We start from the raw sequence: 17,177 nt of genomic DNA, 5'->3' as shown, positions 1-17,177 counted from the left end.
AATGCAGGTATGCTTTGAACCCAACAGCCAATACAAGCAACATCCTGCAGTTAAAGTAATGTGCCAAGATGGTCATCAAAACAAAACCCAATTCTGGACCCAGGCACAAAGAAAAAGGAGCATGAATCTCCTCTTGGGTTTCATAACCATGTGGTTATAACCATTGCAGACTCTGAAGCCACTTCTGGAATCCAGACACAGAAATGAAATTTGAACACAATGTATTAGCTATCTCAGACTACATAAGCAAGGCAGCACTGACAAGACTATCATGCCTCTGTCGTAGCCACAGCTTCTTTTATTCCCCTACAGATGCAGGAGAGCAAACTCTTCTCTTGCTTCACTGAGTGAAAGAGCAGAGCCATTTCTCTTTTAAGATCTGCCTAGTGCAAATATTTTCAGGCAGAGAGGCAGAGAACATCTCCCACAGCCAAGGGGCTGACGCATAGCGAAAGGTGCTGTTGAAAACAAGCTGCTGTGTCACAGAGATTAATGGCACTGTTTCTTCCCCCGCCAGAACCACGAGTTCATAGACGAGCAGCTGTTCGAGCAGAACTGCATGGAGAGCTCAATGCAGAACTATCCTTCCTCTCGGAGCCCCTCCTTGTCAAGTCACCACGGCCTGACCACCTCCTGCTGCTCTCGCCGTAACAAGAAGACCACTCACCTTCCCAACTCCAGTGTGCCGGCCACCCGCCTGCGGAGCATGCAGGAGCTCAGCACCATCCACATCCAGTGCAGCGAGCAGCCCTCCCTTACAACAAGGTACAGTAAGTAGGCTCTTGCTGCTAACTACTGCATGCAAACCTCTGAAACACATTATCCAACTGGACGTTCTTGCAGGCCTCTTCTCCAGCCAGGGAGAAGGGGCCAGTGCTGGGAGCATCTTTGCTTCTCTCTCTCATGACAACCCAAAGAAAGTGGCTCCTAACTTCCTGGAAAGAGCCAGGTCAAAGCTAGACTCTAGTGCAGCTCTTCTCTGGCCAGACTGGACACAGAAAAGTGAATTCCAGCTGACCCTGCCTTGGAAGGGCTAATCACGCATGCAGGAGCCAGCAGCTCCCAGCTGTGAGCCACCCACCAAAGCTGGTGCAGGACCAGCCCACCTCCCAAATAGCCCAAACCTTTACTGGAGCAGAGACAACTGGCTAATGAGTGCGTGTCAGCAAAGGCTGCTAGAGAGCTGTACACACGGACATGGTCCACACCAGGGTCACACCACTGACTTTCACTGCCCTAAAGTCTGAGTCACAACTGTAAGCATCAAGCATCACTGGGAAACAAATAAGGAGGAATTTCACAATGGTGTCTTAGTAGCTCTCACCTAAAAAGCCATTAGCAACACAGGTGAAGTAGCTCTTAATAGAAAAGCCTGAAATTTTCATTTTATACATAGCTTGATGAAAAAAAATATATATATCATTTCTTCACCATACCTTCCTTGTACATATTAAATTACTTTCTAAATCCCCCTCAGCCCATTAAGCTTCTTGTACAGCAGACTGGCTTTGAGCTTCCCATTCTTCTCCTCCCCAGTCCTATCAAAGGGCTCTAGAAACTGAAATGAAGCTGCCTTTAGGGCAGCAAGCGATTACTTTGTGCCAGGCTGAAGTCAGAATGGAGTTTCAGAGAAAGAACTATGAATGAATACACACAAAACAAGTCTCTAGCTACTGCAGTTTCAAGAAGACAATGGCTTAAACCAGCACTTGTGATTCGGGGGAATGTCAACTATTCTGCCTTTGAGCAACCTGCTCTAGTGGAAGGTGTCCCTGCCCACAGCAGGGGGTTGGAACTGGATGAGCTTTAAGGTCCCGTCTACCACAGACCAGTTTGGGATTCTGTGATTTCAGTGGGTCAGATGTCAGTGATATTTTACATGTCAATGCTGATCATTATTTCACTTGCTTACCAAACTGTAAGAATGGCAAGAGGAAGAAAAGCTTTTGAACTGTTTTTCATGTGGAATGCAACTTACTGGGTGTACTGGTTACCACTGGCAGAACCACCCAGTCCCTAAGACTGCCCCACTCTCAGCTTGTGACTGAGGCAACCGGGGAGCAGAATGGGTTCTGCAGTGCTCTTGGGATGCTTGGGCGATCCAGAAACATCCTCTCGGTGAGTCACTCTGAGATAACAACAGCAACAGCTTCCTAACTGGGAGCTTTACATTTTAAAAGGACAGGCCTTGTGTTTAAAATGAACATGTTGGGCTGGTAATAGCAGACTCCTGTAGCTGTGCAGATGCACAGAAACCAACCTATCATTTTCCCCTCTGTAATTAATTATAGGATGCAATTGATGGAGATCTAATAAGAATGCTCCCAGCTGCCAAATCACTGAAACTACTGCAGAGAGATGGAAAAAAATAGAGAAGATCAAGGGAGAGTGAATTTGAAAGAGGCATTTGAAATGCAAGAAAGACAACACCTCTTTCTCAGAAAGAGCTACCTGTGCTCTGACAAGATGCAGTGCACAGGACAGTACATTTAGATGCCCTCTTAAGTAAACTAGAATTATGCAAGAATGAAACAGAAACATAGAACGATTTACACCCTGTGAAAAGCTGTATCCTAACTTTGGGGAATACTAAAGCAGCTTAGTGTAATCTGGGTAGAAATAAATGATGCCTTGAAGGGACTGGGGGGAACATTTAAGTAGAGCCTCCTGAATATTTCAGTACCCTTAGTTCAGAGGAATAAGATGCTCATTAAGAACAAGTCCCATTCGCATCCTCTCTGCTGTCTGGTTCCAGAAAGTACAAAAGCCAAACACTAAATTTGTTTTCTAGTCGTTCCAGTCTCAACATGAAATCAGATGATGGGCTGAGACCGAACTGCAAAACTGCCCAGATAACAACAGCCATCATCAGCATCCCCACGCCGCCGGCACTCACGCCAGAAGGTGAGAGCAGACCTCCACCCAGCAGTCCTGGCCACGCCACGAACATTCCCACCACCACAAGCAACATAGTCAAGGTCTCTGCCTTGTAAGACGTCTCATGCACAGAAGGAGGCTGGAAGACCAGTGCCCCTCTCCCTCCACACCTCCATGTTCCTTTCTTGCTGCAAATTGTGCCTGGATGGACCAACCTGACATTTTGTCATCGAATTAGCAATGGAGACCTAACGAGGCAGCTTTCTCCAGACTCGTGTCATGCTGTGGACTGAGGAAGGATTAGGAAAGGGAGGAAGAGGCTGGTTAAAGGAAAAACCTGCACTGAGAGCGGGTTGTGCCATGGTACAGGGCAAAAATCACCTGCAGAGACTGGAGGGAAAAAAATCATCATGGCAACAAGAGAGTCAATAAAGAGAATGGGAATATAACACTGTGTATCGCAGCACCTTTTTAAAGGTTTTTAATGGATAATATTTATTCATGAGGAAATGACTGAAAAGGTGAAAAACAATGGATTTTGTGAATTTTTTTTTTTTCTTCATGGAGCAGAACCTTTAAACCAACCAAAATTTCACATTTTGGTTTTTTTTTCTTTTATAGGAAAAGCTATAGACAAAGAAGCCACCTGGCACAGAAACCTATTCCATTCCCGTGTGTGTGTGCGTGCGAGTGTGCAGCACAACCCCTGAGTTACCCAGAGCAGAGCATGTGCCCATGATTGGCTGCACAGTAGGAAAACCCAAGCACGTGTCAGCACACCCACGGGCACACACACACACACACCTACTCCACCCTGGATGGCATTCTTTATTTAGCCAATTTTGTATCCGCCTTTTAAGTCAATACAGTGCAATTGCAAACAGTGTGTTTGTCTGCTAATTATTGTCTGTGAAAACATATTTGTGCAACAAAAAGAAAAAAAACAACAAGAAAACAAAAAAAGACAAGCTTTAGTAGAGTTTTAGTCCCACAGGGGGATCTGCTTTCTGATTTTGTTATCACTTACTTGTAAGAGTGTGACTAGATTACCAGATCTGTATTTTTAAACAGGAAAACAATAAAATCCAAGGTAGGATTCTTTTTTAATCCTGGACACACAAATGGCAAAGAATGAGAAAGCACCGAGCTCAACTGCATCACGCCTCCATCAGGCTGACAGAGGTTTCTTGTAATATATGCCCATGGGGTTTCATTTTTGGTTTCTCTAGATCAATTTCTTTGCTAGCACTGGATATACAACCTATTGTAAATAGTAGCCAAATAATTTCTGGATCTATACTTGATAATAATTAACCCCAGGGCCAAATATCTTGCATGGACAGAGAGGTATTTGGCTTTTTCACAGTCTTAGGACTCCAGCTGTCTCCAATGGCTTTCTGGGTTGCATTGATTTTGGGGGTAGACTAGGTTTGCGGTTTTATTTCTCCAGTCCCAGCATAAGATCTATAGCATGCATCCACTTGAGAAGGGGGAGCATTACTGGAGTTTGGAAAACACTTGATCGAGTGTGGTACAGACAGCAATTTCTTTTTGCAGTTCTACACTTAGTTTGGGAAAAGTCACACACTTCCAGTGAACCAAAACCTGCAGCAACACCGTGTGGTACTGCCAAGGAGCTGACACTTCTCACTAAGCTGTGGTCAGTCCCCGCACCTCTTTCTGAGATCTTTCTAGGAATGATATATTGTAAGGAAACAGTTCTGAAACACAACTGGTTTTCCCCCCCATTGAGTAACATTTACTTCCATTCTGCCTTTCTCAAGTCCCCTTTTCATACCAGGTAGGACCCACGAAGGGCAGAGTGAGGAACACCATCACCCAGCTTTCCATCTCCCATACACTTTGGCTAATTACTGTGGTCATGCACAAACGCCTCTTCAAGGCCCTACACCCACCCAGGAATAGTGATGCACCCAACAGCTTGTAGATAATAACTGAATATTTTAAGTGTCCTGTTTCTGAACAGTGATTTTACCAACACTGGAGTTAAAAGAACTACATGAAGCATGTTTTAGGCTGATTCAGCAAAGGGATGGCTTTTTTTTAACATCTGTCATAATCTATCCTGATGTAATATTTATATACACATATACATGCATACACATATAAATAAATAGGAACATACATGTATAGATAGATAAATAGACCTACATGCTGACTTAAACATGCAAGCTAGCAATGTGCTTTATTAGCACTCCTAACCTAGTCTAGAGAACAGACTCGGATGGCTGATGCATTAACTCAATAGCCTCCTTGGAAACCTACCACATCCTAGGAATATTAGGGCTACGGCTAAGCCTTCAGTAGCTGCACCAGCTTATAGTCATTTATTCCAGTGCTGTAATATGTTATCCAAAACTACGTTTAGTCCTGTTTTAAATGATTAAAACGCTCGGCCTTTGCTGCTTCCTGTAGGAGGTTATACTGCAGTTAATCTTACCACGATTGAGTTTTTCTTGATGTTTTAATTTATTCTTTGTTTTAATTTCATTATTTGTCATCACCTCCTCCCTATCTGAACACCCTCATTCTTGTAGCTCAGAGCCCTTGCTCTCCACCACTCACCACCTTGCAACCCCTCATCAACACTGGCACAGAATGAGGGTTAAACGTGACCATGCTGACTAGGCGCAGTGCTCCTTCCAGTGTGCAGGAGTACATGATTACAAAGAGCCAGGGACTCACCATGGACTCTCAGTGCTGCCTTTCTTATTCCTGATTTACTGTGGAGTGGTAAACAAACCACTTCATCTCCCTGCACCCATTTGTCTGTAAATAGCAATCACAGCAGCCCTTGCCTGGAGCACTATTGGTCTGTTTAATTGCCATCAATCCAGATGCTTTTTGGAAAGAAGAGAAAAAAAAAACATTTTTAAGAGGAAGATAAAAAAATAAATAAATAAGGAGGAAAGAGTCCCTGGCTGCTTGGGCTCAGGTTGTCAAGGCAGCCATGGCCTTTGTTCTCTTCCACAGAAGAGGAATCATTGTTATCCTTGCTCAAAAATATATGGCTTGCCTCTTCTACCATTAACTTAGCAGGTGCTGCCCCATGCCGTCAGTACCTCAGCACAGACCTTCAGAAGATAAAGACAGACAAAATTAAGGCAGTCTGAGCTTAGAGGAACAGGGCTAAAAATATTTTTAATGAAGGCATTAGCTCCCTTTATACACTGATTTGAAGTAGACTGAGTAATGCTTCTGAAAGCTCTTGAAAATATGCTAGTACAAAACCTCCCTGCATTGCCCAACACAGCTACATCCTCATTATGAGAGCACTGTGCATTCATGGAAACAGCAAAGACAAGAATCTCTCGCCACTGGATCAGTGGTTGATAGGGCATAACACAGCATCCTTCAAACAATGCAGGGAAGAATGGAAGAGCATGGGAGCTGCACTACAGCCTCTTATTCCCACAATGACAGGAGGCAATTAGCTTTACTGAAGTGCACTTTATAATAGTGAAACAGCAACTTATAAACCATCTTTGCAACTTAAAAACTAATTTAGCAACCACCCCAAAGGATGTTGTAGTGAGGTAATCGGTCTCTTCTCCTAAATAACAAGCAAGAGGACAAGAGGAAATGGCCTCAAGCTGCACCAGGGGAGGTTTAGATTCGATATTAGGAACAATTCCTTCCCCAAAAGGTGCTCAGGCACTGGAACAGGCTGCCCAGGGCAGTGGTGGAGTCAGCATCCCTGGAAGTGTTCCCAAACCATGTAGACAAGCCCCATAGTGACACGGGTTAGCAGTGGCACGGGTTAGCAGTGGCCTTGGCAATGCTGGGGAACAGTTGGACTTAATGATCTTAAAGGTCTTTTCCAACCTAATTGATTCTATGATTCCTGAAATAAGTCACTCCTGAAAATTCCTTGGCCAAAACTTTAACTGAAGGATTCGGGCTGTTCTCTCCAGGACTGCCAAGTGCTGCCCTACCTGACCAGCACCCCTTTGCCCTTCCCCAGGGCCACACGCACGCAATGACACTATATACAAACCAGCACATATCCCTGCAATCCTGCTCAGTCCTGATGCACATGGAAGGAAGGGGGCTTCTCCAACTGGTGGAAAAGCATCCAGCAACTTAGGTAGATTCTAATCCTGACACCTTTCTGAAAGGCAGGTGGTATAAAACAGCCTGATCAGCAAGACTGCTCAACAGAGTGTCTCTAGTACATTGGCAGTTCCTTTCAAAAGCCTTCCCCCTCCCTCTAATTCCTTACCACTTTTTATAGTTTTAGAGAAGTTCATCAAGAATAAATAAAACCAGATTGTTTGTACAAAAAGCAAGCGGAAGGGGATTATTTTTTCAGTCTTTCATAAAGCAGTATTAAAAATATCACAGGAGCAAGACATTTTGTTCCCTTTCCAGAACGTTTTCTGAAGCAAACCTATTTTCACAGATCTTCAGCATATTCTAGTAGTAGATTTACTCTCTCTACACCTGGCATTAGGCTGCTAATAGAAGGAATCGCACCCAATTGGCAAAGAATGATGAGAAATAGCTTCTACATCCAGGCTTTGACTTCAACCTAGTCCTTCTGAAACCCACCTTTTATTATCATTTTCCTTAAAAGATCTTAAGGACACCCACAAAGATGAGGCCACAAAAAGAATTAAGAAAAGCAATCCCTCCTCTGCCTGCACAAGATCCTTCACTGCAATGGATTGTGTTACTTTCTCTAGATTAGATTTAAAACTCTCCAAGGAAAGGACTCTGACTGCTTCCCTGGAGAACTTATTCCAGGCTGATAGATCTTAATGCCAAGGATTTTTCCCCTGCTGTTCAGTCATAATTCCTTCCTTATTTTTCCTCTCTTGCTCCCATTGCACATCCTCAGCACATTGTAAATTAGCTGCCTACCAACAGAAGAATTCTTATCCTGGGAACTACTTTTGTCTGTCAAATAATTATCATTGTTAGAAGTGAACTGGGGAAAGGTGAACCAAGTAACAAACACAGCTTTAGCATGGAATAAAGCTAACAGGGAATTCAAAATACATCTTTCTTTACAGCTGGCCAGAAATACCAAATTTGAATCTATGCTGCTTGTTTAACCTGAAATAGTCAAAAATACAAACTGCAAACCAGCATTTCTCATTCTAGTTTAGACAGCTTCGGGTGTGTGCATGAAAATCAGATTAATCCCAGCTAAAGCAAGCAATGTTTCTTCAAATAGTTTGCTTTTTTAAGTAAAGAGGTTGTAAATATGTCGTACCTTACATGTATTATACAGCAAATTCAGTGAATTAAAAATCACCTTTCATTTATGGGTTGCACCATCCCTTGGATCCTGTAATATTTTGTCTATGGCAGAGTTACAAAGTCAGCATTCATGGATGGCTTGTGAATACCAGCAGCTTTGAACTGAAGATTTTATTTTGCTTCTAAAGTAAATGGTATAGATGATTAATATACCTTTTCCATATAATTTACCAAATGTATCTTAGTTGAGTAAAAAAAGAGAACACTTATTTTTCTCCAACACTTTGAGCAACTGCACTAGATACATGATTTCAGAGCTCGAGTTTTTAGGCTTCACATTTAATGATGCCAGAAACAATCTTCATAAAGGTTTAGTCTTTCTAAAACTTTAAAAGCCAACAGAAGGCAGTGTGCATGCTGATTAGAGCTAGGAGTCAGCATCTGTGTTCTAGCAACCTGTGTTCTACTCCTGTCTTGATGAATCACTAAGTGACCTGGAAGAAGTCATTTCACCTCTCTGCCAATTACCCAAGCTGTAGAGAATTTAATACCTCCTCCTTCAGTAAGTGAAGCTCAATTCATGAACACCTACAAAACACCAGAGAATACTGGGGAAAGCACACCAGAAAAGTACTGCTACTCATGTTCAGAATGCAAAACTGTGCCAGAAAAACTTCAGGTGGAACAGTCGAAAGACCAGGTGACAAAGAGCTTGTGAAAATTCCTTCTCGAGTTTCCCTCTCAGTCAGTAGTCTGTTACTTTGTGCGTATACGTGTGCATGTGTTTCTTTTCATTCCGATTTAAACTAGTGCTAGTCACAGAAGTCACACAGCTGTCTGGGTGAGAAGTTACCAACCACACCAAATGCTCTTCTCTGTTCTGTTGCAACTATGAGTGGGAGCTCCCTCTGGCTCCTCGGACCAATGAAGTATCTTACAAAACATGTGTGATGGTCTATTTTTGATAAATCAGTGAGGCATTCCAATGCAATGGTGTTTTCTTTAGAAGTTTTATGTTAGGAGAAGCTCTCAACCGTATTATTTTCTATTTTCGTACTATAAATGGGCTTTGCTTACAAACATCAGAGGACAGATACAAAATGTACTGTATACAACTGCAGGTAGCTTCATTTGAGAACAACTTTCTAGAAGAACCAAGTTTCCTGTTGTCTTCTTTTGGAATTGTAGTGCATATGTTGAAACTTGTATATCATTTACAGTATTGAGTCTTGTGCCACTGCTGTACCTGATGTATCCGATCTGGATTAAACAGAGTATGTGCCACAAATACCAAGATGCTGCTGTAGATTTCTTATCAAAAAAAAATTCTGGGAGGTTCTTTTGGAGAACTCTGGGTTTTGGCCAAAGCCACTCAAGTTGCATTTAAACAGTAATAACTCCTACTTAAGCAACCATGAATAAAACCAGCAGGATGTCAGAGATGTTACAGGAGAGCAATAATGCAGATACCTAAGCGCACCTCCTAGTGTCCTCCTTCTGAATATCAAGAGCTACAGCAAAATTCATCTTGGAAGCAAAATCCTACCTCATGGCCTTCTCAAACTGTGCAGGCAAAACCTAGGGGAGCACCCTCCCCGGGGCGGTTTGTGACGCAGGAGGAAGGCAGGAGAAAACACTGCAGAAGGAACCCTATTTCTAACAAGATATTATGTTCAAAAAGCACATCTTATGCCTTTCTTTTAAAGGGGCAATCTCATCTTGGCAATTCAGTTTAGGCCAAAGTCTTGCACCCTGTGCTGCAGACAGGGCCAGCTTGTTCCAACCACAAAACAGAAACTGCCCCTTAGGAGGTAATAATTCAAATTTTCAAAATTCATTAAGATGAAATTCACATTTCCTACCAGGTGGCCTCTAACACCCACAGAATTAGAGCTGAACAGATGAGGTGATAGGACACTTTCCTCTCTTGCAGTAAAGGCTGACACCCACGAGGGGCCAGCATCACCCCGCTGCAGAACACAACACAGCACCCGCAGCCCCCTGCTCGCCAGGCTTGGGCTGCATTTCTGTGCCACTCCTGAGCTAGATCAATCTTACAGTTCTCCTGTGCAGTGAAGGGAGCCTGAATTGCGTGGTATAAAGCTTAGACCCACCACTCCACAAGAAGGGTGGAAGTGCTGCCAGGGACACCACGGGATTTGCAGAGGGAATTATGCAGGCACATTACGGAATCTCAGGCAGTGAGTGATTTATGCAAGCTGAGTGAAAACATACTCTGTTCCTCAAAATGAATTTCAAGTTGTTGAAGGTGAGCAACCAAGCATTCCTGAAGACACCCATTTCACCAAATTAAAGCATCAAGTCTCAGTGGAAGTACAGTTCATGGTAGGTAGGAAGCTTTTACTAAGAAAATTCCAGCCTTCCACCAAAAAAAAAAAAACCCACAAACTGTATCTGCTTTGCTAAACTTTGAGAAATCAAAGAAACTAGAAGAAATCCACCTCTCTGATCCCAAACATACTAAAGCCAGAAGATGAAGTTTCAAAATTAGCATAGAGTTAACTGAGGCTCAATACCCAGAAGCAAGCAGCACTCTCCTCATCCTGCTTCGGGACACCTACATACAGAGCAGTGCAAGCCACAGAAAATGCCCATTACTTTTAGTCCTGACAGGTAATTTCATTTCTAATTAAAGCTTTTCCTGTAAGTGTGGCAAGTCTGATACTGCTGCACCCACAGGGACAGACCAATTATGACTGCTGCACGTTTTCTACGTAATTAAACCATCCTCTACTGCACTGTGTACCATACAGCCACCTACACAAATGTTATTTACACAGTGTTAATTAACCAGACTGAAATTAGCAATACAGACATTCACATGAAGGTTTCACTCTGCCTCCTAAGTGCTACAGGATCAGTCCCTGGTGTTTAATACGAGAACTATGGAAACTGAATTTATCTCCAGCTATAAACACACCATGTAGCCTTTACCATGAATTCATCTTCACCTTAAAGTCACATGGAAAACAAGTCAAGCAAATAAAACTGGCGCTGGTTTGTATTTTCTCCTTACTGAAGTTTCTTAGGTGTAAGTGGCGGCGTTTTCTCTTCCTTGGTTTACTTTGCATTGTTAAGATTGCAACTGAACATCCAGCTCTTTCATTTCCTTTTATTAAAAACCTCGTAACACCAGCACTGGAATGCATGTAAGACATTTACCCAGACAAAAGACAAGGTTTCTTCAAGTTTAAACCACATCCATTTGTCAATGTACTCTTAGACCAGCAGTTGTTTCCACAGATAGCGTCCCCTCATTGTACCAACCAGCCACCCCAATGGCAGCGTGAACACATCAATCGCTTTTCAGCAGCTCCTGAAAATAGACTGCGTTGGCATGATAGGCACTCATCCACCTGAACTGTCTGTAACTTTCTGTGTACTGAGACACTGCAGCATAGTAGTTTTGCCATGCCTGGTAATAAGATTTCCAGTACCTTTTGTAATCCCAATCCTCAACAGGAACACCATCATCCCAAGAGCTGCAGGAAAAGTCATCTTCAGTTGTTCTCATGCCAGGACTAGGGAAGTGATGATCACGGCTTTGCTTTTGTTTAACATTTTGTTTCAGAACTTTCTTTTTCACTTGATTTTGCTTCGGGACTTGCGACAGCTTCCGAGGCCTCTCTGGTGTAGGGCAGAAACCTGCACGACCCCGATGCACTGGGGGAACAGCATTCACACCTTTCTCCCGTGTATCTGAAAAATCTTCAAAGCCAGAGTTGTCTTCCCTACTACTGGAAGAAGCTGTGGAACTGCAAGAATCATCACTGTCACCAGACACACTACCATTTGCTACTATCTCTGGATAAGGTCCCACCTCTTTCCATTCTACATCACCATTTTTGGGGAGCTCACATTGTTCTCCTGGGCCCGAGTAGCTCCTTAAAATTTCTACCTCTCTATCCAACCCTTCTTTGATGAAATATTCATAGTCTTCAACAAACTCTGAGAAGCTCCAGGGATGGTTGGGTGTGTTTTTGAAAGAAGACAAGCATGGAATTCTGGGAAGATTTTTTTTTAAGGCCTCCTCATCTGCAGCCTGAGCATTATATTGTCCATCCGTTCTGGAGACGGTTTTGACTTGATTCCTCTGTTCTGTGCCACGACTCGAAGTTTGGGGTTTTCTCCTGCCACCTTTATCTGTATTTGCAGAATTTGTGCACTTTACCTGCTTTTGCTTTGGAGCCTTTTTTGGCCTTTCTACAGAAGAATTATCACCTGGAAGGTTAGAGAAAGGCTGGCGCACCTCTGAAAAGCTATTTTGGACAGGCTGCCGTGCTGGCTTCTCTGGTTTAAGACACACAGTGTCAGAATTCACTGAAGCATCTGTATGTATAACAGGTTTGACTTCTACCTCCCCATCTTCAAACTGATCCATCATCCCAGGAGGTATGGGCTCTGCTCAAAAGAGAGCAAGCAGGCACTCAGTTAAGGCATCCTTCCCTCCAGAACTCAGATGCGCATCACAGTAAAGCAACACAAAACAGCAGATGTTAAGACACATTAAGTTAGAGCTAGAAACTGACCCCTTCCATCCCTGAAAAAGCTCAAATAGCCAGAACTTTTCTTCACTGAAGGCATCAAGAAGTTGATCAAGACAAACAGCACTGCATTACTTGTCACCCGCTTTTCATATCCTACTTAAGCAGATAAAAAATTAGAAGGCAAGGCAGCAAACGCTTCATTTCCAGCTGAACAGCTTCTGGCAAAGCAAGGGTAGCAAATCTGCTGCTGTTTCAATCATTCCTTCCTTCTCCTATGGTCTCCTACAGCCTGAGAAAGGCTTAATACTAGATTTCTGGAAATCCAAGTAGTTAGGTAGCTGCTTAAGCAGCAGCTGGATGAGAGCTCCTCTCCCTATCCACAGACATGCACCAAGTTCATTTCCTAATCCTTCACCCAACTGCGGCAGTTAGACAAGGAGTCGAGCACACAGGATGAAAAACCTCTGCTAAAACTAATGTGGACTTGCCTGAAGCTGAGAAGCAGAAAACAACCAACAGAAAGCTGCATTCATAGGACAGAACATACCCGGTAGAGGAAGAAGCTGAAGATTACACTTTTGAGCAATTTTCATCATCATGTTCTCTTCCTCTCCACGGCAGCAGTATGTTACAGATAAACCTAAAGTTCCTGTGATACAAGAGAGTGTAGTTACCTATCCAGAGCCTATGAAGCTGTAGTGCAAGCTCAAGAAACCCGTGAGTGTTCTTACCAAAACGCCCAGCTCTGCCAATACGATGCATGTACGTTTCCCAGTCCAGAGGCACATCCAGGTTGACAACCAAATTCACCTTCTCAGCATCAATCCCACGAGATGTCTTGAGAAAATGAGGAAAGAAGGGAATGGATAATTGAATATGCTGAACATAATGACCTTTATTTAAGTACAATGCATCCAGGAGTAACTGCTCATGTAGTAAGTTTCAGTTGTTAATAAAGCACCTACAATTTTCCAGACAGTTTACAGTACTACACATAAAATAAGCATATTTCATTGGACCATGAAAACTAGGGATCATTTTTTCTTATGTCTTCAAATCTAATTCTCTGAAATAACTTTATCTGCAATACTCATGTATGCTATAAAGCACCAACTCACCAAGTCTGTGGAAATGAGAACTCTACAGTGGAACTGCTTTAATTTAGCCATAGCATCAAGTCGTTGATTTTGATTCATATTGCCTAGAAAGACAAAAATGAGAAGCAGATTACGTTCTTCAGTTTCACACCCCTCAAATTCTGGAAAACATTGCTTTGTACAACTGTAAATGAGGTAAGAAATAAGGTTGAGAGAAACTTCCTCAAACACCAGTCCCAAATGAGTAAATAAGGAACAAAAACTTGAAAGTAAGTCCATAACAGAAATGCTTTTAATTGCTTTTAAAGAGAAACCAATTATGTAGATATTCAACCCACTTGAAAAACACTGACTTTACGTGTCTTTTTGCTTAAAAACATAAGCCATGGAAGGAAAACACTGTTGAAGTAAAAATTCAAGGTGTCTAACAGTCATTAGATGGCAACTATTAGCTTTTCACAGAGAAGTTAGTAATGGAACGTATTTATATTCAACATCTGCACCTTAAGGAAACACTCTTCAACCTGCAGATGTAAGTTAATTTTCTCTTTCCAAGTAAGTCAACGCACTCACCTGGATATCCATAAAAATGACTCAACTTGAAAACAAGAAAGTTTAATATTAGATCAATTTTTACACTGATTAAGTCCTAAAGAACTACAAAGACTCAAATGCTATTCTTAGTTATTTAACCAGAGGCCATGTAAACCAAGATTTAAGCCCGATTTTCCTATTTTAGGTCACATTTATGCACAACTTCAATAGAATCTGAAAGTTTTGAATGGACTTACCTGAAATGCACTCAGCAGGAAAGCCTCTGGATGTCAGTATTTCAGCTAAATGTTGAGCCCTGGCAGAATATACACAATGAAAATCAAAACCACAAAAATCATAGAATGGTTTGGGTTGGAAGGGACCTTAATTGTAAATAAAACTGCAAAGCTAACCACCTCTGTGGTTATGTCTTAACAACAGGCTACTCTTTACAGCCAAGGGCAACAGCCCAAAACTGACAGTTTCATCTTTATGTCTACAATAGTCACCCTACAGATGAAAAGGGACAAAAGGACATCACAATATATACATGAGGTGTTTCCATGCTAAAGCATTCCTTTATTTTCAGTATTTCATATTGAAATTTCAGATCTGAAGTTTGTATTCTGCTTTGAGACCATACAGAAGGTCTATGTAAGTTTACTTATGACTGGACAACTACTGCTTTCAAACATGCCTTTTTAAAGATCTTATATTAAATTGATTACCTGCTGTGCAAATTTGAGAAGACCAAGGCTTGATTAAATGGAATCTTGCTGAACAACTCCTGTAGGTGCTGGGTTTTTTCCTCAAATGTTTTATGTGGAAGTGGATGGGAATTCACAATTTTGTAATACTGCTTCAGCCCTGAGCATAAAGCAAAATAACCTATCAGGTTCAGGGTTTTCTCAAAGAATATGTGCAGTGCTACTCTACTGCCAACGCGCATAACCACAGCTAAAACAAAGACTTGAAATTTAAACAAGGATACACATGTGCCAAATAAGAAACTACAGGACAGGCTTTTCTTAACAGAATGAGATTTTTTGAACTGAAAATAAAAAATAGAAAATAACACCCACCCTTGATGCTTTAAATACATCAATACTAGAAATAAATACTTTATAAGCTTATCAACTCAATTGTGGAAGGAAACTGTGAAGAATCACAACAGTAAAAGGAAACTATTTTGGTTTTAGTATATTCTTCTTAACCTATTGATAACAATATCACTATAAATGAACTTGTACTTACCAATGAGACTTGGATCAGCAGGGTTCAACCTCACAAATGTTGGCTCTCTCATGTACCTGGTCAAAGCATTAGCTAACGATTCAGGGTAAGTAGCTGAAACAGCAAGCACCTGTTTATTGGCCGGTAGTGAAGAGTAAATCCAACTGGAAGACAAAGAAACAGGAATGACTATCAGATACGGATCTAATCTACTGATAAATGCATGAGAGAAATCTTTTTTCTTACTTGATTTGTTCCTGAAAGCTGCCTTCTTCTAGCAGCTTGTCTGCTTCATCGAGAATGAAAAGCCGGATACTGGCTGTGTTCAAGTAGTCCAATTCTATGAGCTGTTTTATTCGACCTCCATGTGAAAAAACAAGTAAAAAAAGAAGTAATAAGTAAAATAAAAAAATAAGAAATAAGTAAAAAATAAGGGAACTTCACAAATATTAGCTGAAAGGTTCTAATTCTGATCTTTGCAATATTTTTCAATTAATTTTAAATAAGCCTAAAAATATATATATATATGGAATAATGTCTCCCTAAAATAAGCTGGACTAAATGCCTCTGGTACTTAAACCTTTGAGACTATCCCCTATTACTAAAATAACCTCAACCCAAATCTGAAAAGCACCAATTACTGTACAGCGAACTCTCAGACGGCATCTGAAGTACACTGAAGCTCAGCCATACCTGGGGAGCCAACTGCTATGTGGCACTTCTTTAGCCTGACTTTGTCCTGGTTCAAGGGAGTCCCTCCAATGAAGACATGGCATTCCAAGCCTTCCATTTTTATTCCTATGGTTGTGATTACAGCATGAATCTGCACAGCAATCTCTCGTGTAGGAGCCAAAATGAGAATCTGTAAGGGACAAAGAGTACATCTGAAAGCTTCAGAATGGCTCCACAGCCTAAAGCTCTGCGTCGAGCTGTGATGATTTCAAACACTGCTGTCCCAAGAGAAACAGCGATTCCCCTGCACAAAGCAAAGCCCGCTCCCTCACCGGCACCATGGCTCACCTGCGTAGCGCTGCTCTCCAGCAGCACTGCATCCAAGGCGACGGTGGAGAACACGCAAGTTTTACCCGTGCCAGACTTGGCCTGCACGATGAGATCTGGAAAGAACCACCACAGAGGTCACCGCAAGCCTCAGGGTACCCCCGGCCCCTCACCCGGCCCTCCCGCTCACCCAAGCCGCAGCGCCCCAGCGGGATGGCCTTCAGCTGGACCGGTGACGGCCTGTGGAACCCAGCCGCCTCCAACCCCGCCAGCACCGGCTCCGACAGCAGCAGCGACCCGAAGTCGGAGGGGCCGCCGGGCACCAGGACATCGCGCGTTCGGAACCGGCCCTCAACCTCCACCGGCGCCTCAGCGGGCGCCGCCATCTTGGCGGTGGTAAGCAGCGAGCGGCGCCTCAGACAAGACACCCTCTTCCCGCGCCGCGCAGGCGCACTGGGCCAACTCCCCACAGCCCGGGCCCGTACCGCCGCGGCCGCTGATTGGCTGCTGGGAGCGCGTGGGCTCCGTGAGGGGAGAATGGCGGGAGGGGGGAGCAGGGCCTTGTTTTCTGTGTTATTTCCATCAATATTAACAGTTATTCTCTGATTATTTCTTATAAATGAGGCTTTGAGCCTCAATAGCGCTTACCTACATAGAAGGGATTAATAATGGTGTTTATGAAGCTGTCCTTTGGGTGGGTAAA

General features: G+C 42.8%; 2 protein-coding genes across 6 annotated transcripts in view; one reads left to right on the top strand and one right to left on the bottom strand.

The window, feature by feature from the left end:
- KCND3 (potassium voltage-gated channel subfamily D member 3) overlaps window positions 1-3,824 on the top strand; it is a 121,404-nt gene extending 117,580 nt beyond the window's left edge. For all 5 annotated transcript variants that reach the window (XM_057426861.1, XM_057426862.1, XM_057426860.1 and 2 more), the window contains 2 exons: window positions 518-765; window positions 2,792-3,824. In XM_057426861.1, the coding sequence (XP_057282844.1) occupies window positions 518-765; window positions 2,792-2,993 (450 nt within the window). In that variant the 3' untranslated portion in view covers window positions 2,994-3,824. The remainder of the gene's footprint in view (window positions 1-517; window positions 766-2,791) is intronic.
- Window positions 3,825-11,222: 7,398 nt separating this feature from the next.
- Window positions 11,223-16,882, bottom strand: DDX20 (DEAD-box helicase 20). The gene is made up of 11 exons (XM_057426896.1): window positions 16,665-16,882; window positions 16,496-16,590; window positions 16,169-16,337; window positions 15,722-15,836; window positions 15,497-15,639; window positions 14,971-15,109; window positions 14,500-14,558; window positions 13,730-13,812; window positions 13,343-13,448; window positions 13,159-13,260; window positions 11,223-12,525 (listed from the first exon to the last, which is right to left on the bottom strand). Exons 1-11 carry the CDS (start codon window positions 16,858-16,860, stop codon window positions 11,420-11,422), a joined length of 2,313 nt encoding a protein of 770 aa, XP_057282879.1. The 5' UTR covers window positions 16,861-16,882; the 3' UTR covers window positions 11,223-11,419.
- Between the last annotated feature and the right edge of the window lie 295 nt (window positions 16,883-17,177).

Source organism: Pezoporus wallicus, unplaced genomic scaffold (genome assembly GCF_028554395.1).
Source record: "Pezoporus wallicus isolate ANWC-B61680 ecotype Strahan unplaced genomic scaffold, APGP_CSIRO_Pwel_v1 contig_11646, whole genome shotgun sequence".
NCBI classification, from domain to species: Eukaryota; Metazoa; Chordata; class Aves; order Psittaciformes; family Psittacidae; genus Pezoporus; species Pezoporus wallicus.
This window is presented reverse-complemented; position numbering and strand designations above follow the sequence as displayed.

Bases quoted from the DNA above. Each gene is read 5' to 3' on its own strand.
- DDX20 (XM_057426896.1), bottom strand. From the start codon at position 16,860: ATGGCGGCGCCCGCTGAGGCGCCGGTGGAGGTTGAGGGCCGGTTCCGA. The intron at 15,110-15,496 runs GTAAGTACAAGT...CTTTATGCTCAG, and splicing joins TGCTGATCCAAGTCTCATTG to GGCTGAAGCAGTATTACAAA. The intron at 13,449-13,729 runs GTGAGTTGGTGC...CATTTTCTCAAG, and splicing joins TTCTCATTTCCACAGACTTG to ACATCTCGTGGGATTGATGC.